Raw genomic sequence first — 25,634 nt, forward strand, 5'->3', positions numbered from 1 at the left:
GCGTAGCACACATCGTATCAGTCAAATGGTTCACATCTTCTTGGCAGCGTCGGCAATGCTATTCCAGTCGATAAAGTCTTTGGGCCCGGGCAAATCGAAGACCTAAAGAAACAAGTCAATATGACGTATAGCGAGGTTTGAAAATCGTATAGAGTCTGGCCAAGTCGATGTGGAAGCACACACCATGTTGTAGTATTCGCCGACCAGAGTCTTGATACTACTCCGGCCGCTGTTCCTGAAGCCGCATCTTTCAAAAAATCTCGTCTCGGGCTTGCGGCAAACGAGAGCAACACGGTCCGCGGCGCCGAGGCTGTTCATGCGCTGCACATACGACTTCAGAGTCGCAGTACCGAGACCCAAGCCCTGGAGACGAGGGCAGACGGCCACCGAGTGGAGGCAGATGGTGCGCCCATGAGGCCGGTGGCCCACAGGTTCACTCGGATATCTGTCTCTACCGTGGAGAATTGCCGCCCAGTTCTTGGGGTAGTCCATGTCTTCATCCGTCACGACGGGGCTGCATCCCAGGGTGGCGATGATGTGAACAAACATGAGTCTCCTGACGTCTTCGGGGCAGCCGTCGATGTTCCAGCCGCGCATCTTGGTCGCCAACCACCAGTACTTGCGCTCCGTCATGTCACAGATGTTGAAGAGGCCGTAGCTAAGGTTACCGGAGAATCTGATGCGATATTCGGCCTACAACCTCGTTAGCAATCCTCCTTGGAGCAGTCGTTCCCACCAGATACGCATGCGACAGGAGCAAGGTGTGGACGTCAAAGGAGGCCACTCACCAGTGGGCTGCTGAAACCACGCTGAGAGTGCTCGAAAGCAAACTGCTCCAGCAACACGGCCGTGCCAACGTGCTGCGGTTTCAGGAAAGAGAGTTTGGGGTTGAAGCAGAAGGGGAAGCTCCTCAAAAAGTCATCCGAGCGACAGACCTCATAGAAGTGAAACTGAGAGATCCTGTCGAACCCAATGGTCTCTACTTCCATGAGGTCCTCGTCTATATCGAACTCATCGTTGGTGCTGATGGGTAGGAAGGAAACGACACATCGACAAGTCCCCAAGCTAGAGTTGTTCGTTGCTAAGGAGCCCTGACAAGCGGTGGCTACCATGGCGTCTTCTTGCTTCTTCATCTGACTTTCTTCTCTTTTCCTCCTTCTTTCCTTTTCCCTTTTTCTTTCTTTTCTTTTTTTTTTCTTCCTCTCTCCTCTTCTTCTCTTCGTTTCTCTCCCTATCCTCGTCCTGCTACCTGCTGATTACGTTGAGTTGAACCGTGACAAGTGTTGACAAAGCAGGCTGAAGAAGAACTAGGTTGTGATAGGGCCAATGTTAAATAAGGGTTAGGAAGATCAGGCAGATAGGGCACATGGACTCTTGAGGGTCTTTTATGCGAGGGCGTGATATTTTTAACATTGGCGGCCAGCCACGGTGAAAGACATACATGATGCATCCAGCAATCAGAAAAAGAAAGCAACGTCTCAAAAGCAAAGCAATATTGTGTCCTGATAAGCCGCGGCTGCAGGTGGCTTGACACAGGTGTCCGAGCCAACACACCACTGATGGCTGTGAAGAGACAGTAAAGGATACAAATACTCGTGCGAGTATGCTGAGTTCATGAGCATCGCTGTGACAGCTCCTCCCCTGAGCTTGTGCGGGGAACAAATGAGACCAAAGTTGTTGAGGTCGCTCGCCGTGGTGTCCGTACATTGCATAGGTATTCAGCCTGTGGGCGTCGTAGCCCCTGGACAGGGTTGAGACGGACAGGCACGTGGGCAAATCACAGAGCGTCGCCAAACCGTTGGCACCTTGACTCTCGATCTCTTGAAGTTGGGTCAGTTCGTTATTAGTGTAAGAAATAGGCGCTACTGCATTGCAATACTAGCAGAAGAGCAGGCATGTCTTCTAACGGAGTGAGGGCATGGATCCAGGCTTCGCTTTCAGCTGGGTGGATTGACAAGCATCTGCGAGGGCGGCGTACGAAGTACAATGGATAGCCTTGGCCCTGGTTGCCTCGGCCCTGGTTGCGGCAGTCCAGGCTGGGCTGGTGAGGGCGAATGTGACTTGTCAGTTGATGCGTTGACTTCAGTATCTCTGAACCCAAGGCGTGCTCCTAGGCTCAAGGACAGGCAGCAGCCCTATGAGCACTGGTCCACCCATCCGATGCTCATCTTGCCCCTGAGTGTAGGCAAGAAGCTGGCTCTGCTATACCTGGTAAAAATCAGCGACACGCGTGTTCAGCGATGAGAGTTGGAGGCGCAATTTCGCACGGTATCCGCCAGCTCACAGAGTTATACGGCTGCATGGTATAGTGAGGGAGAGCTCCGAAATCGCCAATCTGAACGGAAATCAGAGTAAGGGAGGGCATTCGTGGGCGGGGAAGTGCACCGTATTGCCAATCATATCGCATCATACCCCGAGCCGGCAGTTCAGAAGACTCACGGGGGGCGGAGAGCATTGCGTGATGAACTGGCGGTAACCAAACCGGAGCACCTAGGCTACTATCAGCCCTCAAGCAGGGAGAGCTTTCCTGCCATTGGATACAGTGTCACGGTGACCGACTGGCGGGCTTGCCACCTGATATCGACCTGAGTATTGTGCCCCAGGATATGGGGTGATGCTCTGCGAGAGATCTCGGAGGAGATTTTACTGCGTGCGAGGGTTACACACTCACGCGCCCAAACTGAAAAAGCAAACCGAAAGATCAGAGGAAGGTGTAGGCGAGTAGAAAGGAAAGAGGCTGGTGTTGGCACGTTGACCTCCCTGGTTGGGATGCATGAGGCTGAGGGGAAGTGAGCATGTAGCCGTGTTGCTTGATATACCCTGCAGCGTGCCGCATACAAGTACGCTGTCTACCATGCAATGCACTCAAGACTCCGGGGGTGTCGCGGACCAGTATCACATCGCGAACTGCAGCCGCGAGTGACCCTGAGGCCACATTGACCGGCCTTTTGTCTCACATGTCATGGACGGCGACTTTTTCCACAGACGCTTGACCCCTTCACGACCCTGACAGGGCTGGAAACTCAACCCAGGAGAATGGAGCCAGATAGGCGATGGACGACCAGCCAGGGGTCTGAATAGCGCTGACAGAAAGAAAAGAAAAGAAACAGCAGTAATGTTGACAGGCTGGTTGTGTACGATATTCCAAGTGGAAACCATCCCCAGGCACTCGTGGTCGTGGTGGCATTGGCGTTCGCTCAGAAAAGGAGGAGAGACACCGGGTTCATTAAGCCGTTACAGCTCTTCATGGTGTTGGACTCAGATAGGTACAACTGCATTGGCCGAAGTGAAGAAGAGACCCTGGGCGCCTTGAACGAGACAAATGCGGAAGTGACCATGGCCAATGGCTTCTGGGCTTTGATGTGAGCAGATAGTTGGGTTGCGTTCCGCTAGTTAAGCCCATTCGGGGGGGGGGGCATATCCCAACCGCCTGGGGGGTTGGTCGAGACGGCAATTCGAATTGCCGGTTCGGATGCAGCAGCAAGGAGGCTTCAAGGCCACCGCTTGGGAAGCACGACGAGGAGCAGACACACCAGCTCCAACTTCGTTGTGGTTTCTAGAGAGCCGGGACTCTTGGTCTCAGGAGATGTGGCGGTGCCTGCCACTGACTGGTCGGATGCACGTCTGCACACAGATGGCGAGCTAGTAGCATCACGGCATGCAAGCTCTGCCATCCCCGGAGGCAGCAGCGTCCAGAGACGTGTCTCAGGACTTCGACCGGCTTCGACGAGGTTCTCGATGGCACTGTCGCAGCTGCGTCTGGTGCTGATCCTGCGAAGGGCGGTTAGCATGAGCAGTCAAGGCAGCTCAGAGACAGGCAAAGACAGGCAAAGACAGGCAAAGACAGACAATAGCGCAGAGGCGGCTTCTCCGCACCGGTGAAAGCTCGACTGGATGCCATTGGTGAAGGAAAATGGCGCGTCGGCTTATGTGCGTGTGAGTGGCTGCGATGCTCAGAAGGCGCGGAGAGAAGCAGAAGCAGGGAGACGCGGGCGGGTTTTATGTGGGTGGCATCAAATGGGCGATGGTTGAAGTGCAGACTGACAATTTTTCGTACGGGCTGATGTCTGCAGGAGGTACCTTAGGCAGGTGTGGTGGGGAGGGGAGGGGAGGTTGTTGTCGTACCAGGCAGGGACCACGGAGAGCAGATGCCTCACTTTGACCAGGCTCGTACGCGCGGCGTCAAGAGACTTTGCCCAATATGATGTCTACAGGTGCAGTTGCTCGAAAGGAGTACTCTCTCCTGGGCGGCATGAGATATTAGCCGTATGATACCCTATGCTGTCAACATGGAGGTACACTTTACCCTATACGAGGTCGCCATGACATGGCAATACTCCCACACGCTCCTAGCATGCTTGATGTACGCATGTGCATCTTATGAGAATCGATTCTTGATTTAGTATTCTCTGTATTTTTATCAACAGTCACCTCGTATTGTACAATTGTTTAGAATCGATGTATCGCATGCACGGATATTAATGGCTGTCAGACTGGCACCGAGTCTTGATATCAGAGTAAGCCTTGGACGTGTCATTTGATTGACCTGGACAAAAGACTGCATCTTAGATGGGCCACATTGATGCAGTCATTATGTATGCAATACATCTACCTGCCGTCTGAATCGGCTTCTAAGCTATTCGTACAGGTATCAAGCCACGGCAATACTCACATATGCCTGACTCGGGAGAAGATAGACGCAGGCGGAATACGTGTCAAGTAAATGTTGCTTGAGCTCGATGTGACTGCATCAGCGGCTTAGCTAAAAGAGGGACCTGGTCTGCAGACGCATAGTTTGAATGCATGTCATTCAATGTTATCTGTTCGTCGTCGATAATGATATTCATCTGAAATCGTAAGAGTCAAGCTGTCACATAATATTACTCGTACGTTTTCTTGATACGAATGATACGTGTTTCCGTAGCTGTTTGTGGTCCTTCTGGGTCTGTTGGCAGCTCGAAGAAGCATACCAAAAAGCGAGCTCAGGTGATGATATCCAATCTGAGCTCTCCCTCTGTCCAAGACACTGAACATTTACCTCATAGGTACACGTAATATGAAGATGAGTCGTATCGGATACAATATGCCTTTTCAGGTTTCGTAGCATCAAATCCAGACCTGTAAACATTGAGGCAACAACCTCTCCAGCCTCCCCTAAATTGCCCATTGGGGTGTCGGGTGCCAGAAACGTGCAGCAACTGGATCACCACTCATCCTAGAGGTAGGTACTCAGCCCGCCAGCTCGAGTTTCAAGTTACATAAAAACCATGGAGCCCAGAACGGCCCTAGTGAGCCCTGGAGCACTATAAACCTGAAAGACACCAGCGCCTCCAGCTGCAAATCTCCCGAACAGCCCCCCCTGTAACTCCGACCCAGGCCCCTCAATCCACCAAGGCCCCCCCCCGCCAGTGCCCCTCCAAACGCATTGTCCCGGCCAAACGGGGCTGCCAATCCGCTGTCGTCACCGCCAGGCTTGCCTGCATCGAGGAGTGATGACGCCCCAGACGGAGCTTCCAGCCAGCATTGCAACAACCCAAACAAGCATCGAATCTAGCTTTTCTGCCCCTCCAGCTCTGCCCCTCATCAGCTCCCCCCCCCTAAGTGGTAGGCTTCCCGCATCTGCAATTGTTGGATCCGGCCATTCCAAGCAGCTGGCCGAGACGCTGACTTGCATAAACTCGCCTGCTCGCGTGTTTGTCTGGTACGAATGCTACGCACAACCTGACCAGCAAACACCTGATTCGTAATTCCTGTCCCTGGAAGCTTCACCAGCCGACGTTGCCATCGATCCATCGTGCCGTTACTCTGACCCGGGCCTTGCTTTCTTACACTTACTAAACATCGTCGTCTCCGTCCTTCGCCGTCCTTCTTTGCGATTCCACCTCAACATCAAACGCCGCTGGCAACACTTTATCTTGTCTTCTTCTTTCCACCTTCTTTCCGTCCCGTTTCTCTCGCGGTAAACACCAAAGTCGACCAAAGCCAAACATGTACGTCTTGCTCGAGCTGGAGATGGGAGCTGTTTGTTGAAGGGAAAGGAGGAGAGGGGGGGGGGCTAACGCGAAGCTTTCTTTGTTAGGCGCATCACGCTCAACGTCTTCAATCCTCATGGAGGAGACCAGGACAGCCTGGTGACCCTCGAGGTCTTCCCCGACATGACTGTCGCAACCCTGCGCGAGTCCGTCCAGGCCGAGGCCGGCATCCCGCTCACGTCGCAACACATCTACCACAACGGCCGACTCATCTCGGACGATGCCAAGACCATGGAGCAGCTGCAGATTGGCGATGGCGACATGCTGGCCGTCCACGTCCGGGACATGAGAGGCAGCACCGGGCCTCCGGAGCCGGCAAGCCGACCTCAACCTGCCGCTCGCCAACAGCCCAGTGCTGCCGCGGCGGCTGCAGCCGGAGCTGCAAACGACACCGAGATGCTTCGCCTCCAGATTCTGGGCGACCCCGCCATCAGACAGCAGCTGTCCAGGCAGCACCCGGAGCTTGCCGCGTCCGTCGAAGACCCTGCGCAGTTTCGAAGAATATTCCTCGACAGCCAGGACAGAGAGCGGAGGGAGCGAGAGGCGCGGCAGCGCGAGATCGAGCGCCTCAACGAGGACCCGTTCAACGTTGAGAACCAGAGGAGAATCGAGGAGATGATCCGCCAGGAGCGTGTCATGGAGAATCTGCAAAATGCCATGGAGCACAACCCCGAAGGCATGTACGATGACGTCCCATGACCCCTGTGAGATGCGGGGAGCTGACTCTGCCGCGTTCATACTACTAACTGTCTGTACCAGTGTTTGGCCGCGTCCACCTGCTCTACGCCAATGTGGAGGTCAACGGCCACAAGGTCAAGGCCCTCGTCGACTCGGGCGCGCAGGCGACCATCATGTCGCCGTCGTGCGCGGAGGCGTGCGGCATCATGCGCCTCGTCGACAAGCGGTTCGCGGGCGTGGCTCGCGGCGTCGGAACGGCTACCATCATCGGCCGGGTCCATTCGGCCCAGATCAAGATTGGAAACCTGTTTCTGCCATGCAGCTTCACCGTCATGGAGGGAAAGTCTGTTGAGCTGCTCCTGGGACTGGACATGCTCAAGAGATACCAGGCTCACATCGACCTGGCAAAGGACAAGCTCATCATCCAAGGCGAGGAGATCCCGTTCCTGGGAGAAGCCGAGATTCCAAAGGAGGAGGAGACGATTGTTCAAGAGCCAACGATTCCAGGACCGGCGGGAACTGCCATTGGCCAGAGATCCGGAGCTGTTATGCCTGCTGAAGCTGCACCCTCGCAATCGGGTTCGCAGCCCGCCGCCGGCGCACCGCCGCAGGCACAGCAGCCCTCGGCGCAGTCTCGGCCCCCGGCCCCAGGGGCCAACGTCACGCCAGCTCACATTGAGAGCCTCGTCGCCATGGGTGCTACGAGGGAACAGGCCATCCAGGCACTCCAGGCTGCCGAGGATAACGTTGATATGGCGGCCAGCCTGATCTTCTTCTGAACAACGAGCGTCCTTCAGGCTTTTTCTAATGAGAGCACGAGTAAATCAGCATATCCCCGCGATGAGGGATTGGTGTCGTTATGGCAAGGGTTAATGAAATGGGATTCATGGATTTTTGCTTCTTCCTTCTTTGTACTATCTGCTTCTCTTGAATCTGTTTCTGCAGTTCTGGCCCCCCCCCCCCTCTTTCTTCCATCAAAGTCAAGAGGAGAGTTCGCAACATCCATTGGATGGTGATGATGCCTGGGAGCGTGGAAAAAAAAATCTAGAGGCGTTTGGAGAGCCGCCGCCATGGAAGTAATAGAAGAGGTACAGACAAGGGGAGACAAAAACGGAATAGAAGCCACTCAAATACGTCGTCATGCAATACTCTGCCAAAATTTCGATCATTAAGAGTGATATATATGTATCTGCGCTCCCGAAACTCCTGCCAAACAATCCCTCACAAAGGTTTGCCTCTAAGCGTCCCGAAAATGCCACATGCATGTGTTTTGTTTTGATCTCGCTATGAGGCTCATCGAATCTTGTAAACACAGGGCTTGAGAATGGCACCCTCGGTTGCGTCGTCCAGCTCATCCGCATCTTCGTCTTGCGCGCGACCAAACATCTTCTTCTTCTTGGGGCCGGCATCATCCGGCCGGACATTCTTGCCCTTTGTGGGCGCGGCGCCCTTGATGAAGCGCATCTTGACAAACATCCTGTTTGACAGATCGACGGCCTCTTGGCGGTCGCCGTGCAGGACGAAGCCGCGCTTGCGCAGCGCCTCGACAAAGGCCGACACGTCCGTCTCGCGGCGCTGGTCGTCCTGGCCGTCCACCTCGACGGCGAGATCCTTGTCGAAGCGGCCGGCAGCCTCGGCCTCCTTGGCCTGGAGCTCCTTCTTGGAGGGCTTGCGCCGGTTGCCGACGCTGTGCGCCACGGGCGCGTGCTTGTTGCGGACGGGGCCGAAGCGGCTCTTGATCTCGGCGACCCAGAGCTCGCCCTTCCAGTGCAGCAGGCGGTAGGCCTCGTCGACGAAGTCGAGCCAGTTGGTGCCCATGAGGGCGAGGCAGAAGATGGCCACGTTGACGGAGCCGTCCTCCATCGGGATGTTGGCAATGTCGGCCTTGGTCACGAGCGGGCTGGGGCTCTGGAGGTCGAAGCTCCGGACGTCGAGATGGAGCTTGGCCTTGTCCGCCTGCAGCGACTCGGCCAGCCGGGCGTCGCCGCACCCCAGGTCGGCAATGGTGCATGTGCCGGCCGTCCTGGGCAGACAGGTGGCGCTGAGCTGAAGCTGCGGCGCATTGGGCCTACCCTTGCCGGGCGTCCTGATCTTGGCTCGTGTGCGGATGTCGCGCAGGAAGCTGTCGACGGGGTTTTCAGGCCACACCTTGACCTGGCGCCGGAAGCCCTCGTGATACTCGTCAAACATCTCGGGCGATTCTTGGAACAGCTTGAAGGCCTCCTCAGAGGGCCGCGTGTAGAGGGTCTCGTTGAGGTGTCGGAATCGCGCCGAAATCAGCTTCTCCCTCATCGAGGCTTGTAGAGGCGTCAGCTTGGGCGGTGCCGGGGGCAGAACCGTTGCAAGCTCGGATTTGGTCACTGCGTCTGATGTGGACTTGGACTTGGCCTTTGACTTGGTCTTGGTCTTGGATGAGTCGGCTGCTGCGATTTCACTGTCGCCCTCGTTTTTCGGTTGCTTGCTCTGTTCTAGACTCTCAGGTTGGCTCGTGAGTTTGGACTTATCCTTCTTGTCCTTCTTATTCTTTTTGCCTTGCTTCTCGCTGCCTTGTGACTTGGAGTCGCCGTCGCCCGTCTTCTCGCCGTCACCCTTGGCCTTGTCGTCGGATCCTTTCTTCTGCCTTTTTGACTCCTGAACAGCTTTGTCATTGCTGGGCTTCTTCCCCTCGACGACCGTCTCCCACAGATCAGCGACGTTGGCGGCCGTCACCGGCTCCTCCTTGGTCGTCCTCTTCCGCTTCCTGGACTTGGCCCCAGAGGCGCCACCGGCTGCGGCCGCCGGCTTTTCGGGCTTGAGCGCCTCGGAGGACACTGACCAGCCTGGAACTGCGAACATTTTGCCTCGACCGAAGGTATATTTGCTTTGCTGAGTTGATGGGTGTGGTCTGCTGGTGCTGGTGATGGTGCTGGGGCGCTTCAATGGACTTTTTTTCAGTTGCCTTTTATCGATAAGGATAAGCGGGAAATCGATCAATCGCTCGACACTTGCCTTAGGTAGGTGTAACTCCAGTTTTAGTGCGGGCGTCCCAACTCAAAAGCACAGGTGCATCCAACTCACCAGCTTTTCTCGCATTTACCTTGTCTGTGTAATAACCTACTACCTACCTAGAGAATACTCATCTCTGGCATCTGATTTCACTCATCATGAAGCTCTCCTGGGCTTTTGTCGCAAGGCTCCATTGCGCCAAATCACCACTTGTCCATCATGGAACTCGGAAGTAGGAGCCTAGGTACTTGTACAAAGTCGTACATGTCCTTCGTGCATGTCCTTCGTGCATGCCTACCTAACCCCTCGTTCACCTGCACAATCCACGCACAGGTACAACCACAAGCACTTTGATCATCTATCATGCTGATCCGGAGTCAATAGCAATGTCCCTCCGGCGGGCACGAATCAGAAGAAGCTGGCAATCTATGCCCAATTTCCGAAATTAGTATCGGATGTCCTCCCGGGTTCCCGATGAGCACCCCTCTCCAGGATGGGATGAGCATCTGTGGCCCATACCACAACGCCAGGTTCGCAGACCCTGGGTCTTGTGCTTGTGCCTGTGTTTGTGCTCGGCCATGCCAGGTTTGCAGCACTATCGGGCGTGGCTTTGGCGCGCGACAACACCGTCGTCTTGGTGGACAATTGTGTGCTCACGAGCCTGAATATCAGAACATCAATGTTTGGTGTCGCTTTTGCTGTGAGCTACGCACCCTCTAAGCCTTAAAGGTACACGAATTACATTGGTCAAAATCGTGGCCATGAGGGCCCTGGGGCCATGGCGTCATAAGGCCTGGGACTCCTCACTTTTTGCTCAGCGCTGTCACGCAGATATTCATGTGTTGACTCTGACTCTCCTAGAGAGGTTGTGGGATCTTGACTGTTACAGTATCGGTACGTGAGCACAGGAAAGCCGAGAGTCCATGGCCCAAGTCTCGACTCGGAAGATAAAGCCCGACCAAGCACACTGAGGATACTCTCGCCTACCAGAGATCGCCCCGTGTTGCCACCTCAGCAGCATGGTAGCATCGAGGGTGACGACCTCTTCTCTCGAGGCAAGCCAAGGCCATACGCGATGCTGGACGCAATCTCGATCTATTGCTTCAGCCGCCCATCCTGTGCATCGACAGAAGGACCAGACTGATTCGTAGACTGCCTTGGACAGTGGACATGGGAGACTGAAAGCAGGGAGGCCAGCAACGCCACGTCTCATGACCAGCGAGGCATAACATGCATCGTGTATGCCCGAACTGCGGCATACTTTTGGTCTTGATGCACAGGTGAATGCAACCGGCGTGCATACACAGGCGGTTGAAGCTCAAAGTCTCGCTGCTATCGAGGCTCCACCACCCTCTCCATTCGAAGCCAAACGCAACGTGTGGCAAGGTAGGTATCAGAGAAGGTGTGTGCCAACATCTGTATTGAGGCCTAAGGTAACAACTGCAGCCCACCTACCTAATGACATTCGATGAACGCGAAAAAGGCTGCTCTACCTGGCTAGTAGGTATTATTCTCACCGGCTGTGGCAGCCACTTGCATGCAGTCAAGGCCTATGTGCTTCGTTCATATGCCTGTATGTTGAGGTGCATTGCATTGGATTCATGTAGGGGGTCGCTTTTCAGGTGCGGAGCCCGACCCCCCCCTCTGCCAGGTACTTACTAAGGAGGTACAGTAGTATTAATGGATCAGGTAACGTACCTACAAGTATAAACGAGCAGTTTCAGCTGGCAGTGGCTGCGGGCTATCAGGCAGGTAGGCATCTAAGGTAGTAGTGGAAGAGAAACCTGACTGTTTGCTTCGGGCATGTCTATCAGTCAAGGCACTATTGCCTACCTACCTACTACCCAATACCTTACCTAGTACCTCCCCTGGCCTTCAGGTTGATGCTCCCTCAGTACCTGTGCCTTATAAATATCACGCCAGGTCGGTGCCTTGTCCTTGCCCGAACAGACATCTCTTGACCTCGACAACCTTCCTTCTGCCTCGTCAGAACCATGGCCAACGACCAGATGCTCTTCTTTCTCGCGGAGAGGAATTGCTTCCTCTGCCGCAACAACCTCCCTTTCTTTGCGGGAGTCAGCCCTGCCGCTAGGCAGCCCATGACGTGGGAGATGCATGTGCTTGGCTGTAAGTGAAACCGCAGGCAGACATCAAGAGCGACACAACCCCATCAACAAACCGTCCATCTTGGTTCCTACTTTACCTTTGGTATATTTGCTCACACGTGTTATACCCAGTCATCGACACTTCCGTCGATCCTTCTCAGGGCGCGATAGTCTTCACTTTCAAGGTTGACCTCAGCGATCCTCAGTTCATCATCAATCCGACATTCACTCTCCCCTCTCACGGCGGGAGGATCACCATTGCTGTTGTCCACGAGCGCCCACGGAGCAAATACCGCCCCGCCTACTTCGCCCATCAGGCATGCTGCAAAGTTGTGGCGTTGCTTCGGCGCAGGCTTGCGTGCCGTGAGCTCTACAATCTGGCCGTGCAGACATCTGAGCTACTGCCCAAGGATTGCTGGGGACAGGAGCGTCCATGGCATCTCGCCTCGCTTGCGGGTGCCGTTGAGACTGGCATCGTCGACGCCCAGAACACAAGCCTCGGTTCTTGCCTGTTGAAGTGTGCAAAACTGCCCTATGAAATGCAGAATCACATCTTGAAATACATGCAGGGGACCAGTCTTGCGTCCGCGTTGATGACGGCTCTTCACACTTCTACCGCCACCCATTGTCGCTCTCTAGCCTCAATGCCCAGTCACCCAAGCGTCAGAAGCCTCCTACCTGCAGATTATGTCGACGTAGCCCACGTCTGCGCCTCCTTTGTCACGGTATTCGGCTGGTCGTATCTGGATTCACTCGAGATTTTCCACAAGGGGGGTCATGGTGACGCGGCTCACCAGAAGTGCCTCGAAATCAGGATCAATGCTGTTCGGCGAGTCGAGTTCATCACTGGAATGCACGGCATATCGGCCATCAGGTTCTACTTTTACGACGGGTCTGTTTCGAATTGGCTGGGGGATGCCAGAAGAGGCTGGCGAAGTAAGCCAATTGAAGTCACTCGCAGTGACATCTTTTTCCCAAGACATGTAAGAGCCCTCTCCCAATTGTAAGGAAGATACAACTTCTTTCCCCAACGTTGGCTTATTCGAGAGATAAAACAGGGCCAAAGAGCTATTGTCGACCGCTTTGCTGAACTCTCTGCTCGACGTCCCGAAAATGCGCCCCTCCCAGTCTTGTGGGATTCTTCCTGGAGTCCATCGAAACATGGGGTACCATTTGTGGCTCAATTCTTCAGACATCAGCTTGCTGAACGATCTAGTTGTTTCCCTGGGCGGCCAATGTGTAGACACATGCCGCTACAGGTTGACGGTCAGTATGCCCGAGGAATAACAGCTTACACAACCTGCTTCGGCATCAGCTGCATTGTTGTACATAGGGACGATGCACATCAGGCGGTGTCGACGCCACACAAAAGAGGGCTCCCGACAACCTTCTATTTCCGTGAAGGAGAGAAAATAGTAACGCTTGGCCTGGTGACTACCGGCCAAACTAATTTCCAATACGGTCCTTTTCTGCTGGTGAGCAGTCCTCGTTCTCCTCGATGTGATGACAGATTACTGACCCCTGGGCCCGTGATCTGATACTCCAGATCAAGACGAATCAGAATAGAATCGCCTATTTCGGACCACCATCATCGCTCTCAGAGCCATCAGCGAGATGGGTGTCCTTGATGCCAGACCAAATGAAGGGAGAATGTGTGGTTACAGGCCTGATTGTGGACCAGCTGGCAATGATGAAAGGGAGCTTCAAAACACTCGGAGTTTGCTGCAAGCCAACCGAAGTCACTGCCGACATGGACGAGACAGTGAACTCCTGGTCCGGACTGCAAGTCATTCGACTACCTCTCCCGAATGTATTGCAAAAGCCGCCTACCAAAACTGACACGGTCTTCACCAGAGCCCAGCTCTTGAACATCAAACAGCTGAGGATTCTCCACAGAGACGTTGATACCTCGGATCCCCAAAGGGGATTGCGCTGGTGTGGTCTTTGGATCCAGCACCACGACGGGACTACTGACACACTCGGCCTGTGGGATGACTTTTTGACCAAAAACGCCAGGATCATCTACGATGCCGAGACCGACGGCCGGCTCGCTCGAATCGCTTTCCAATTGAGACGCAGGTTGCCTGGGGAGGGTAAACCTGGTGGTCAATATGAATATATTGTCAATATTGCCGCCAAAGTAGTACCGCATGATTACCCCGAAATCCCCGAGGATATCGAAAACTTCCAGTACAAGGACTGCAGTGAATCGTACACGATACCCAATGGTGACAGAGTCGTCGAGTTCAAGACTTGCGCGTCGCAGCCGGTAAGTATATGCTCCCACAAGGCGACGATAGTAGAGACTGCTCTTTGTACTCTTGTGCTGACGCAGAATGTAGCCGCTCGTGTGGTACTTTACCGAGTTGGCCGATTACCTTGACGGGAGTCCTCAAGAACCAGTGAGCCACATTTTGAGGCGCCATAATGGTGTGAAGGTATTGCAGGTGGAATAGCGATGGACTGGAGCTGCATCGGCATATGTGGGTTCTTCTGGCGTTCTTGACGGTCATTGTAGCTCGAAAATTGTTTGACTCTGTTTGATGACCTACATGCATCTCTATGTTCCGGTGTTCCTTGGTTTGAGAAACTTCCAATGTCGTGAAAGTGATGGGACGTTTGTTTAAAGCGCTGCCCTAGTTGCATGATCGGAGATCGGGTTTAACTCCATACATGCTAGGGCAAGCTTAAGGTGGAAATCTCTCTTGGAATAAGCTGTGATTCTAGAGAGAAAGTGGCATAGTCGAGTGGTCGAATGTGAAGCTTACCGTCATCATCCCTCAGCCCTAAGACGACGGGCTTCTAGAAGGCGTGGATGATTCAGGCAATGTGGAGTCGTTCTGAGTTTTCCCAGATTGGAATTCTTTTCAACCCTCATCTGTAGGTGAGAGCAAAAGTGTACGGATCACATCAACCGTCGAGATGGGTCACAAAACTCTGGCGGTGTAGGTGCATGCTCGTAGGTAACCAGCTACGAATGTACGTATCGACTCACAATAGGGGAGAGGGGGGGGAGGACAGAGGGGAGGGGATACGATGACCTCAACGAACGGCAGCTACAGGCACCTCACCCCCCAAACCCTCCCTGTCTTACTTTTCTGCTCACCGTAACTCGCATTGCATCCTATAGGCGTATAGGGTCGAGTCAGAGCTATTGTGGGAAAGTGATGCGAGATGCGAGTGATTGCAAAGGACAAATACGCCATGGCTAGCCGCCGACGGGAGGGACCGACTCTGTCCAATATTATACTGCCTTTGCGCAAGCTGCGTCCGGTTTTCAGACGGAGATTGTGGGCACTATGGCGATGAGAGGAGAGGATGTCAACGAGATCGCATGCTGGGGTAAAGAGACTTACCAAAGAAGATGCTGCCTCCTCACCGTCGGGGTTTGGAGACAGGTCCAGATCAAGGATGCGCAACTCATGCGCTCAAGGGCTTCCCAGCATCACCAGCGGTAATAAAGTTCGCAGGTTGACATGCATACCAAGGCCATGGAACTCTCCTGTAGATGAAGATGAATCCGAAAGCAAGGCCGAGTTCATATCCGCAGTCACAAATCCAACGATCTATCCACCATTCTTGCTGTAGATATGAAGGTCATTGCACCCACATATGTTCCCAGTAGATCGAGTCCAGACGGCAGAGCATGAGACAGACAATGAGGGTATTTGCATGGCGAGCTGTGGTCCCCAAACGCGAGCCACGGCACAGCGTAACCTGCGTTGCGCTCTTGGCCAGGGCCACAGAGCGGTAATGAACTACCCTAGCGCAATGGTGGCATGGATATTCTCTCGCCCGCTCCCGACACACCGGCGAGGTACTACAGAGATTTCGTCCACAACAGCAGATCTGGTCGGCCCCCGATCCCCTGTCGTTGCACGCGTACAGAGATGGAGCGAAGAGCTTACACATATGGCCATGGCAGGGAACCACGGCCGTGTGGAAGCGGCGGTCTCAGACATGTCCGCGGTCATTGTAGACGGGAGGAAAAAGCAAGTTCCTGGCAGTGTCGTTGAGCTGTAGTCTCGTACTATCCCGGAATAAAGAGGTAGGAAATCCTTATGGCGCTTTGAGAGTCTTGACCATGATTCGTTGCGAGCGAGCAAGTGCTTTCCAAACGTTGGATCTGCAGGCATGGCAATACTTAGATCTCCGGGTGCCTTGGCTTCTGGCTTGACATGGACTCGTTCCTACACCCCTTGCCTGTTGAGCATCCTTCCATGTGAGGTTTGTGGTCCTGGAGATGACGCAGGAAGCCGCTACGAAGAAGTGGCGTATCTTGTCCGTCCATCGCGACGATAACGACAATAAAATTGTCGTACCTGCAGTGCTGCCGCCGGCTCCGGCTCCATCCACGAGAGCAAAGCGGTAAAGGTCATGCCAGAGGGACTGTGAGTCCAGAGCCTTTGGGTAGCACGTGGCAACAAGTTTGTGTACCACAGAGACATCATTCGACCGGCATAAGCGGCGGCGGATCAGCTATGAGGTGCATGATCTAGAGTGACGATGTCTCGCAGGCCGGGGCACTTCATGAGAAGCAGCCATGAATCTTGCGGCTGAATGGATGGCAGTACATAAGTGAGGGTCATCAGTAGAGCGCCTAAGGAGGACTCGAGGGTGGTGATGGTTCTCGATGTGATTGAGACGTGAACACCAGCCGGGCCTCGGAGCCGCGTTCAGCCCCTGTTATTGCTCTCGCATCTTCCGTAAAACAACGAGCATTGTGCAGCAAGCAGACCAGAGCTGTACTCCGTCTTGAATGTGGCTGGTACCTCGGATATGTGCTCCACGTGCTCCCTGTGAAGGGATAGGGACTGCCTGGTACTTGCGTGGTTCCTGTCTCCGTGTCCCTCTGCCGTTCCTGTCCCGCCTCGATCCCGGATCCCGAAGTCTCCACTCAGCTTCGAAACGTTACGGAGCAGCCGCTCCCGCAGCCCGCGAGGCTACGGTTAGTGGCCTTATTAGGTAATTGTGAAGATCCACTAACAACAGGGCAGAGTCCGAGCGGTAATTGTTGTCTGGCCCGGGTGGCTGGCGCGGACTGGCATTTGCAACCTCGAACGAACTTCCGAGGTCACTGAGCATTGGCTGTGCGACGCAGCGTGTCGCCGTGGCGCTACTTGTCGCGTTGATGCTTACATTGAGGCCATTGTTGGCACAGACTGTTTGGGAGATGTGGAGCTTCACTCCGGATGCCTGAGAAAGCCCGACGCGCTGGGACCAAGGTCGAGGGTGATATGGGTGACAGGGAGCTATCGAGATTCGGCAATGCAAGCATACCACATACCATAGCATGGCAGCAAGACTGGCTGGCAGATCTGCCCATCGAACGGACCGGTTGAGTCTTGGCTGTCACATGGATCGAGGCCAGCATGCTTTGCTCTGTTTTGCTTGCCGGTGGCTGCTCAGATGCAACAACGAGAGCCGGATGGTCGAATATAATGCCAAGCGGTCTGGCGTCGACTTCGAACCTTGCGCGAGGCTGCGTGCCGTGAATCCGCAGTATTGAATGCCAGTTAGCAGTAATTACACCAACCGTCAGATCTCAGCTTTTTCCTTACGGTCTGGGGTATCCATTGGCCTCTATGTGCGGCTACTCACCAATGCGGATCGGCCACTGCTGTTTTCTTCAGGTCTCATCCAATCTCTCACTCCCACACCCGTCTCTTTGCACTCGATATCCCCCCTCTCCTCTCATATCTGCTCACTTGCTGTTCTGTCTCCGTTCCTGTGGTTGGAGATAATCCAATTGCGGCCACTCTGTTGCTTTCTTCCATTGAGAATACTTAACAGGCATCTACGTCGCCGTAGAAGGAAAAGTGCAGCAAAGAAACAGAGGAGCAAAAAGTCGTCCCACTGGGCCAGCTTTAGAATAAGACACTTCGTATCGGACAATGGACGCATATCCACGACGGCGCTGTCAGCTCTCGAAGCAGACTCCAATTCCTGTTCACAAGCTGGCCTGTGCCCACCGAAGATTCAACACCATGGGGAGCAGCGGGAGTCGACTCCGCATGGGTAAAAGCTGGCACAGCGAAGATGAAGGTCGGGCGTCCAACATGCATAGCTAGCCATCTAGGCTAATGCCGGGGCTGATGGCCGGTCAGAGTTGCGAGATTAGTAGGGGGCCCTCTTTGTCTGCCATGAACAAGGTAACGGACGCCATCTCTTGCTTATATAGGATAGTCCTCTTGCTCGCTCTTCGGTTCCGGCATCTGAGGGGAAAAAAATAAGTGACTGTATTCCTCTTTTACTCTCTTGCAGATTCGGATGACCAATACTGTTGGTGATACCACCCACCTGAACAGATAAAGTGATGAGATAAAGGAGGGGAAGAATCGAGAGAGCAACCACCACCGCCCCCCGGGAAAGTCTGCCTCAACTCACTCGATACCCTGATCTCCGCCATCTGCATTAACTCTATGGTTGCGCATGAGGTTCATTTCTCGACCAGGCGCGTCGTGAGGAGCTGTGTTCAGTCCGTCAGCCCGTCCGTCTCGCTCTAGACTCTGTGTTGACCAACAGCGGTATCATCCGCTCAGCTTGGCGCCTTTGACATCCCGGCATCCTAGATACACCGTGACCTTCTTTGTGGTCCACGCCCCCTTCCCGCTTCCCCTCTGTGCTGCGACCTTCCTGCGAACTCCCGCTGCGGGACAGAGAGACAGAGCTGCATCTGTGGTCGCTGGTACGGCTCCAAACTGAGGGATCGATTTGCTTCTTCTGGCCGGGCCTCAATCGGAAGGGAAGGTACCTCTTGTGGGGGGTTTGCCGACTCCCTGAGGCACCAAGATCTTTTAATCGAGGTACAGTCTGATCCCCTTTCTGTCTGCGCATCTTGTTAGCCGTCTGGCTCCGGTTGCTCTAAGACGAGACAGGACAAGAGAAAAAAAGGCGGTATTTGCGTCTACCGATTCCACTGCCTGCCGCCGACGCAACAGCCTGTATATGTACATGCACCTACATTCTGTCGAACGAGTTTCGAGTCGGAGTTCGTTTGCTGTCAGTCAACTCGTCTCTGTCAGAAGCGGCTCGCCATCGTGGGCTTAGGAAGAGGCAAGGTAGGATCAGTGTTGTGGGTTTTCGGCTGATTTCAAGTTACGTCTATCATACCTTACTTTACTGTGGGTTGAATACTCATACCTACTACTACTAGTAGGAAGTAGGTAAGGTACTGCTTTTGAGCTCCTGCCGTTGATGAATTTACCCACCACATTGCAGCATCTGTTCTTTCCTTCAATCTTTGATCCTTCCTCTCTGTCGAACCTCCCGATTGCTACTGCTGGGTAGGTACTTGGCATCTGGCATGTTTTGCTGCGCTTCTTGAACTACCTTACCTCAGTAGGTAGTACCTTCTTTTTACTTTGCAGTGCCGCAGAGAGTAGCTTCACCTACGCCCCCCGCCCGCACGATACCTCAAGCACTAACTCGAGGCATCGAGAGCTACCCCAGGCCCAGGTAGCAGGTGGCAGGCAGTTGGGCCCAGGAACGCCGCTCAGGAAAGTGGTGGGGAGTACCTGCCCTGGCTTGAGCGACCGCAGCATTCCATTTTCTCGAGCGTCTCTTTGCTCCACCCCTCCCCCTTCTCCGCCACACCCTCAACACCTTGTCACAGATCTCGAGATGTTCTGGTGCTACAGGTAGTTACTCATTATCTGTTTACCCAGGTTCGTACTTTGGACAGCAAAACCCCACGGAAGTTTGACCAAGTGGTACTTGCTTATCTCTCTCACTCGCATGTGCGCTTGCTCTCTCCCCTTCTGCCTTCCGCGCGCTTCTGCTTCTCTCTTCTCCTCCACTCGCCTGTTCACCTCGAACTGTCCCTTCAGCACTGCAAGCCATCTCCTTTACCTGACTCTTCTCCTCGCTTCTTCCACCTTCAGCTAGCTCCCTTGTTAAGCGTTGACTCGTTCCCCCCCCGATCTCCATTCCTTTCTCTTGATCGTGTCTCGCCTCGCTACCAACGTCACTGTTACATGACCTCAGTTGGAACTCGTCTTCGACGCCTCATCCTGGGCCTGCGCTGCGCTCGAGTTACACCAGCCATGTTCCACTTGCCGCTACTCTTCTCCTCTTGTCCATCCACTACTTGATGCTTTCGTACTGTCGGCCAGTTGTGCTAATACCATCCTCTTCACCCCTAGTGGCTGAGCACAGCAGCAGGTGGTGTCATCTTTCTTCTCTTCCGCCGCACCGCCTGCGGCTTTCGAGGCCGTCGTCCACCCTGCCCCGTCCCCTCACATGCTGATCTTCTCTTTCTCCCTCCGGCAAAATATCCCACCGAGCGGTCCAGGGTGATATATACTTCCTCCCCAACACACAAGCTGTCTTGGAGCTGCCTAGGTTCGCGTCATCACTGTTGAAACGGTTTCATCAACCGGTGTCTGGTTCTTCACAGCACGGAAAGACATCACGAGAGTGGGCAACTGTTAGCGGTGTGATATCCAGCTCCCTCTCTCTCCCGCAGCAAAGAATCGTATCATGGAGGAACCAGCTGTTACAACCACGAACGCCAGCTTGCCAGAACCCCAAGGGAGCTCATCTCAGCAGAATGACGGAGGAAAAGATGAGGCGAATCGCAAGAAGACGGGAACAAGGAAGCGAACCAAAACTGGCTGTCTCAGTAAGTCACAGCTGAACCTCGTGATTTTTTGGATCTCCTGTCCCTTCCCTTCTTGCTTCCACTTGTACTGCCCTTTACGCCCAACGCCGACACACACAGCTCCCCCCTTTACCTCAAGGCGATCTAACATAAGCTTTCATCATTAGCCTGTCGTAGGAGACGCATCAAATGCGACGAAGGCAGGCCGATTTGCCACAACTGCATCAAATCGAGACGAGAGTGCGAAGGATATAGCCAGAGGGTCATATTTAAGGAACCTCTTGGATCTTTCTCGTCCCCTTTCAACCAGGCAATATATCCTGGCCCGCCAAGTATCGTTGACGAGTCTTTGGCTACGCACCGTCAGTCTTCAAGGGGACTCTTTCCAGCCATCGCGCCGAGACCCCCGACCTTTGACCAGCGTCACCATGGTTTGCCTCTGCAGTCAAGTGCCGCGCCGTATCAGCAGCAATACCACCATGAACCGTTGGTACAAGGCTCTTCAGCTTACAATATGGGACCCGGCCAGTTGCTACAGGCACCTTACAACGCACAGTTTCCCAACCCCCTGCTTGCGACAGAGGTCGACGGAGGACATGCTCACTATACCCATGCTCCCCCCGAGGCACAATTCTTCTCTATCCAAGATGGCGGCCCTGCCAGAGATATGCTTGGCGATTTCCGTCGTCTGACCAGCGATCACGCTCTCAATGTCCACACAGGAGCCGCCATGACACAGCCCCTGAATGATCGGTGGGGACTAGACATGCTGGATGACGAAGCATCGTTACCCGATTCTGATGATGATTTACCGGACGTTCGAGGCAACTTGCTGCCAATTAAGAGCATGGTGCCAGAGCGTTGGACCATGAGTGCTGTGGATGCCAACGTCTTTTCCGCCTTTGCCCAGAACGACGATGTTCTGGCACACATGGAGACACCGTATTCTTCTGAATTCTGGGCTAGTGGCCTAAACACGATCTTCATGCATTTCATCAATGTGACTGGTCCTGGAATCTCAATCTTTGAAGGAGATATTTCTTGCGCTTCGCAGAGAGCCAGGAGCAGCACCGCAGCTGGTACTGGGCAGAGCTTATGGAGCTGTAAGTTGACCGAAATATCTCAGATACAAAGGTAGAAGCCGCTCTGACAAGTTTCGACAGACGCCATCCCCTCACTGGCTCTTCAACATCTGGGCCTATTTCATGCAATGCTTGCATTGGCAAGCCTTCAACTGGCGAAGCTTCGAGATAATCCCCCGACGGCAGCTCTGAGGCATTACCATCGTGCCATACGTCGTATAGCCAAGAATGTGAAGTCACCATCCCGGAGGACACAGCCCGCGACCCTAGCTGCTACTCTGCTGCTCGGATATTTTGAGGTTTGGTCATCTGATCACACCAAGTGGTGCAACCATCTGTTTGGTGCCAGGATCTTGTTCCGCGAAATGTCTTTGGGAGACATGACTCGGGCTTGTTTCCCAGCGAAGCGCATGAGGCAACGACGGGAAGCTGGAGGCTATCAACTGGGACATGTAAGCTCCTACTTTTACCATTCGCATGCCCACGCAGCGCCAGCCCAGAGCGGGCAGCGCTCTCTCGACTATGGCTTCTTGAATGCCATTACGGGACTCGCCGTGTCTCCCGAAGACTACGGTGATGCAGAGCATCAACCTTCTGATGAGAGGCGTTCTCCAGTGAGCGACAAAGAAATTGAGAGATACGACATCATCTGCGACTTGTTTTGGTGGTACTGCAAGATGGATGTGTACCAGAGCATCTTGGGTGGAACCAGGTTATTGTAAGTTCCATCACGTCCATGCGCTGAATATGCATCGCTAAACGAGGATCAGCATGGAATACGAGCACTGGACTCAAATCCCTCCAAGGGCTCCCTTTTCGACATATTCATCCGCGTACGTGTGCAGCACTCTCATGCTCCTTTCATTAGGACTTCGAGCGATGACCTGTGAGGCTGACATCTCCACTTCAGATATGGCACCTATGATCACTTGATACTCCTGCTCGGCCGCCTCTCAGACTTTGTGTCAAAGGATTTGTCCCGGAAACAGAAGGTCATAGACGCTCAATGCGGCGGTGCTGGAACTGGCTCGCCCCCTATGTTTCCAGGCATGTTCCCCATGTTCGGAAAAGTGCAGGCGCCTATGGGATTCAGTCCTCCACGAGACGGCACGCCACACAGTGATTCGCAGGAAGACCTTGACCCAGAAGCCAGCTACGAAGCTGCGTTGCAGGAATGGAATGCCATTTATCACTCCTTTGAGGTCTTCAAGAGCCGTCTCGGACCCGAATTCCAGCCCCTCGGTGACGAGCTTGACGGTCAGACGAGGACAAAGACACCTTTTGGAGACCCTATCTACTTCCGAACATATTCAATTGCCGGCATATGGATGAACTACTACATGGGGTTCATCCATCTATATCGAAGCCACCCCTCGATGCCACCGGTTGCGATGAGGGCAGCGGGCATGACGGCGAAGAAGACGGCTGCTTTCGCGCTCAAGATTGGGCAAATTGCCTCAGGACTTGCTGCCGACTGTTCAGAGTACACTGAAATCAACACCTATCTTGGCGCTGCCCTCATTGAAAGTTCTTTCTGCGTATTTGTTGCAGGTATACAGGTTCGTACAGCCCCATTTCAACGGCCGCCTTGCTCCTCTTTTGTCGGATATTGCCTCTCTACAGTGAAGCATGCTGACAGCCTCTCAGTATAATGACACTGCGCAAAGACATTGGGTCATCCAGAGGATGCATGACGTTGCGCGTCTCACTGGTTGGCAATCGGCGATGCAGATTGCCTGTGGCTGTGAGTCGGCATGGATCAAGGCTTGCCAGATGGGAGGACCGGAGTATGCACGACCAACAATCATCAACGACATTTCTTCTACCATTTGGAAAAATCCTCGCCGCATCGACAAGAAAATCGACGAACTAGACTCGAGCGAGGAACGGCGGTTAGTACTGGCCAAGGCTGAAAGAACACATTACGCAATCGGGATACTAGCAATCGAAACAGAACTCGCGAGGCTCGAACTACGAGACGATTTAAACTAACAAGCGATATAGAATGTGTGATGTTCTAGAAGGGTACGCATATCATAGAGAGCACAAATGCACGGGAAATGAAGAAGAAGAAACGAAGCACTAAAGAAAGACAAGGATATCAAGGGGAGAGAGATGAGAACAAGGAAGGTGAAAAGAAAAGAGGCAAGAGAGAGAAGAACAGGAACAAACACAAGGCTCAAGTTGATTGAAACGCAAACAAGCTCGCAGTCACAAATGGCTATCGAGTTGCAGTCAAGGCATGATATCTCTTTTCATTGTTTTTTGGTGAGCAATTGTGACCGCATCTATGAGGGGAGTAATGGGAACCTGGGATCGGGAAATAGGAGAGGAGTGAGGGGCATGTTATGAGAGATCTGATATCAAGGAAAATGAAGTTTGATTGCGGCAATTCCGCTTTGTGTGTTGAGATTCTCGTACCGTATATCTTACCTACCGGAGATGGTAGTCTCTCGTGGATGTAGTAGTGATACCACAAGGGGTGCATGATCGAGTGCTGTTGTAGTCACTTGCTTGGTCACTTATTTGAAAGCAATAAAAAGGGAATGCAAGCATTGCAGTTGGTTTCTATTCTCGTTACGCGTAGCATAGCTCATTAGTTTGATGGTAGTCGATCGACGACAGCCGCCATCTCGTCGTCTGAGTATATTCTGAAGCCCTTTTCCTTGGTGACACTGGCCAGCTGAACGTTCTTCGAGTCTAGCTTCTCCTCCATGACTTGTTTCAGAGTTTTGAGAACCAGCGTCTCCGCATCCGCGATCGTTAAGGACTGTCATGCTCGTCAGTGGATGTCGCGGGAGGAAGGCAGTGCTAATTCGAAGACGAATGAAGGTAACTGCGAACGGGGGAGAAAAGGATGCTGACCTTGTGGTATTCGTTTTGCAGCTCTGCTTGCGCTCCCTCCGAGCCTGAGCCAATAGCCTTGGCGTCGAATCGATAGAAGGTGCCGCTGGGCTCTGCGTGAAACAGCTGAGGGCCGTTCTCGTCGAAACCGGCGATGAGGAGCGCGACACCAAAGGGCCGGCTCATGATGGTCTCCTCTCCGTCGGCACCCTCTCCGAAGCGCAGGGCCAGATCGCAGATGGCCTGAGTGCAGCTCTCGACGCTGAGGGACTCGTTGTAGTTGAAGGCGTGGCTCTGGCACTCGACACGGGCGTGCTCGATCATGGACCTGGCATCGGCCTGAAGGCCGGACATGGCGCAGCCGATGTGGCGGTCGATTTCGACAATCTTTTCGACGGAGGAGGTTTCGAGGAGGGAGGATGTGACGCGCTTCTCGACGCCGAGGATGACGCCCTCGGATGTGGCAATTCCAATGGCGGTCGACCCGAGCTTGATAGCCTCGAGTGAGTATTCCACCTGGAAAAGACGACCCTCGGGGGAGAAGGTGTTGATTCCCCGGTCTGGAAGTGAGAGGGAACTGTCAGCATAAATTCTTGTCTGTTGCTCTTTATGGTGGGGTCTCCAAAGAAAAGAGATATGAAGCTCTTCACTCAGTGCGTGCGCCTCCTCTGAAACGCCCTCGTGAATGAGGGAGCACACAGAGAGGAAGCTTGGGGAGGGGAGAGAGGATGAAGGAGGGGAAGCTGCTTGCCGTATTCAGATCTTGCCATAAACATCTTGACTGATTGTGCGGTTGTAGTTGGCCTAGAGATGCCAGTTGATGCTTGGACAGAGCAAGATAGTCGCTGGCAGAGAGTGAGAGTGGAAGGCGAACGGCGAATGTGAGGCTGCAAGGAAAGGCTGAGAGAAGGATGAAGCTGTACTGCTATCAGGCAAACACTAGGCCTACGCATCCAGTGGCAGCTTCCATGCTCCAGATCCCCAGTAATCGAATACGTACTAGTACCTACCTGGTCTGTCTGGTGGGGGGGCCAGAGACGCAGAAGCGCTTGGCCACAGCCACACAGTTGGCGCCACAGGGAGCTAGTAGCTGCCTTTCAAGCCGACAGTGCAGGTACAGCTACAACTCCGAGTCGGGTCTCTCAGCGGAAGCGTGGTTTATCCGGCGCACGGAATGGCAACCGCGACGCGACTGATGGTCGTGTTTCACCCCACCATGGGCTATGTACATAGAGCAGGTGCTCCATAGTAGCTACGGAGGAAGGAGCCTGCGTGCCTGTTATGACATTGTGACTGCGGCGCATGC

The 25,634-nt window shown here is 53.9% G+C and overlaps 4 protein-coding genes across 4 annotated transcripts; 1 reads left to right on the forward strand and 3 right to left on the reverse strand.

The window, feature by feature from the left end:
* Window positions 1-30: 30 nt before the first annotated feature.
* Window positions 31-1,112, reverse strand: TRIREDRAFT_103537 (uncharacterized protein; the record flags this gene model as incomplete). Its single annotated transcript, XM_006962240.1, has 3 exons — window positions 31-102; window positions 184-693; window positions 789-1,112. 3 exons carry the CDS (start codon window positions 1,110-1,112, stop codon window positions 31-33), a joined length of 906 nt encoding a protein of 301 aa, XP_006962302.1.
* Window positions 1,113-8,003: 6,891 nt separating this feature from the next.
* TRIREDRAFT_55029 (uncharacterized protein) lies at window positions 8,004-9,545 on the reverse strand (the record flags this gene model as incomplete). The annotated part of the gene is made up of 2 exons (XM_006962241.1): window positions 8,004-9,171; window positions 9,265-9,545. The coding sequence occupies 2 exons, from the start codon at window positions 9,543-9,545 to the stop codon at window positions 8,004-8,006; spliced, it is 1,449 nt and encodes a 482-aa protein (XP_006962303.1).
* A 10,736-nt stretch (window positions 9,546-20,281) lies between these two features.
* TRIREDRAFT_55274 (uncharacterized protein) lies at window positions 20,282-23,476 on the forward strand (the record flags this gene model as incomplete). Its single annotated transcript, XM_006962028.1, has 6 exons — window positions 20,282-20,423; window positions 20,570-21,505; window positions 21,653-22,202; window positions 22,255-22,317; window positions 22,395-23,043; window positions 23,132-23,476. 6 exons carry the CDS (start codon window positions 20,282-20,284, stop codon window positions 23,474-23,476), a joined length of 2,685 nt encoding a protein of 894 aa, XP_006962090.1.
* Window positions 23,477-24,080: 604 nt separating this feature from the next.
* Window positions 24,081-24,889, reverse strand: psa5 (non-peptidase proeosome, subunit alpha 5; the record flags this gene model as incomplete). The annotated part of the gene is made up of 2 exons (XM_006962242.1): window positions 24,081-24,254; window positions 24,350-24,889. Coding segments are annotated over 2 exons (714 nt in total), but the record flags the coding sequence as incomplete, so codon positions are not given.
* Window positions 24,890-25,634: the final 745 nt, after the last annotated feature.

Source organism: Trichoderma reesei (genome assembly GCF_000167675.1).
Source record: "Trichoderma reesei QM6a unplaced genomic scaffold TRIREscaffold_2, whole genome shotgun sequence".
Classification (NCBI taxonomy): Eukaryota; Fungi; Ascomycota; class Sordariomycetes; order Hypocreales; family Hypocreaceae; genus Trichoderma; species Trichoderma reesei.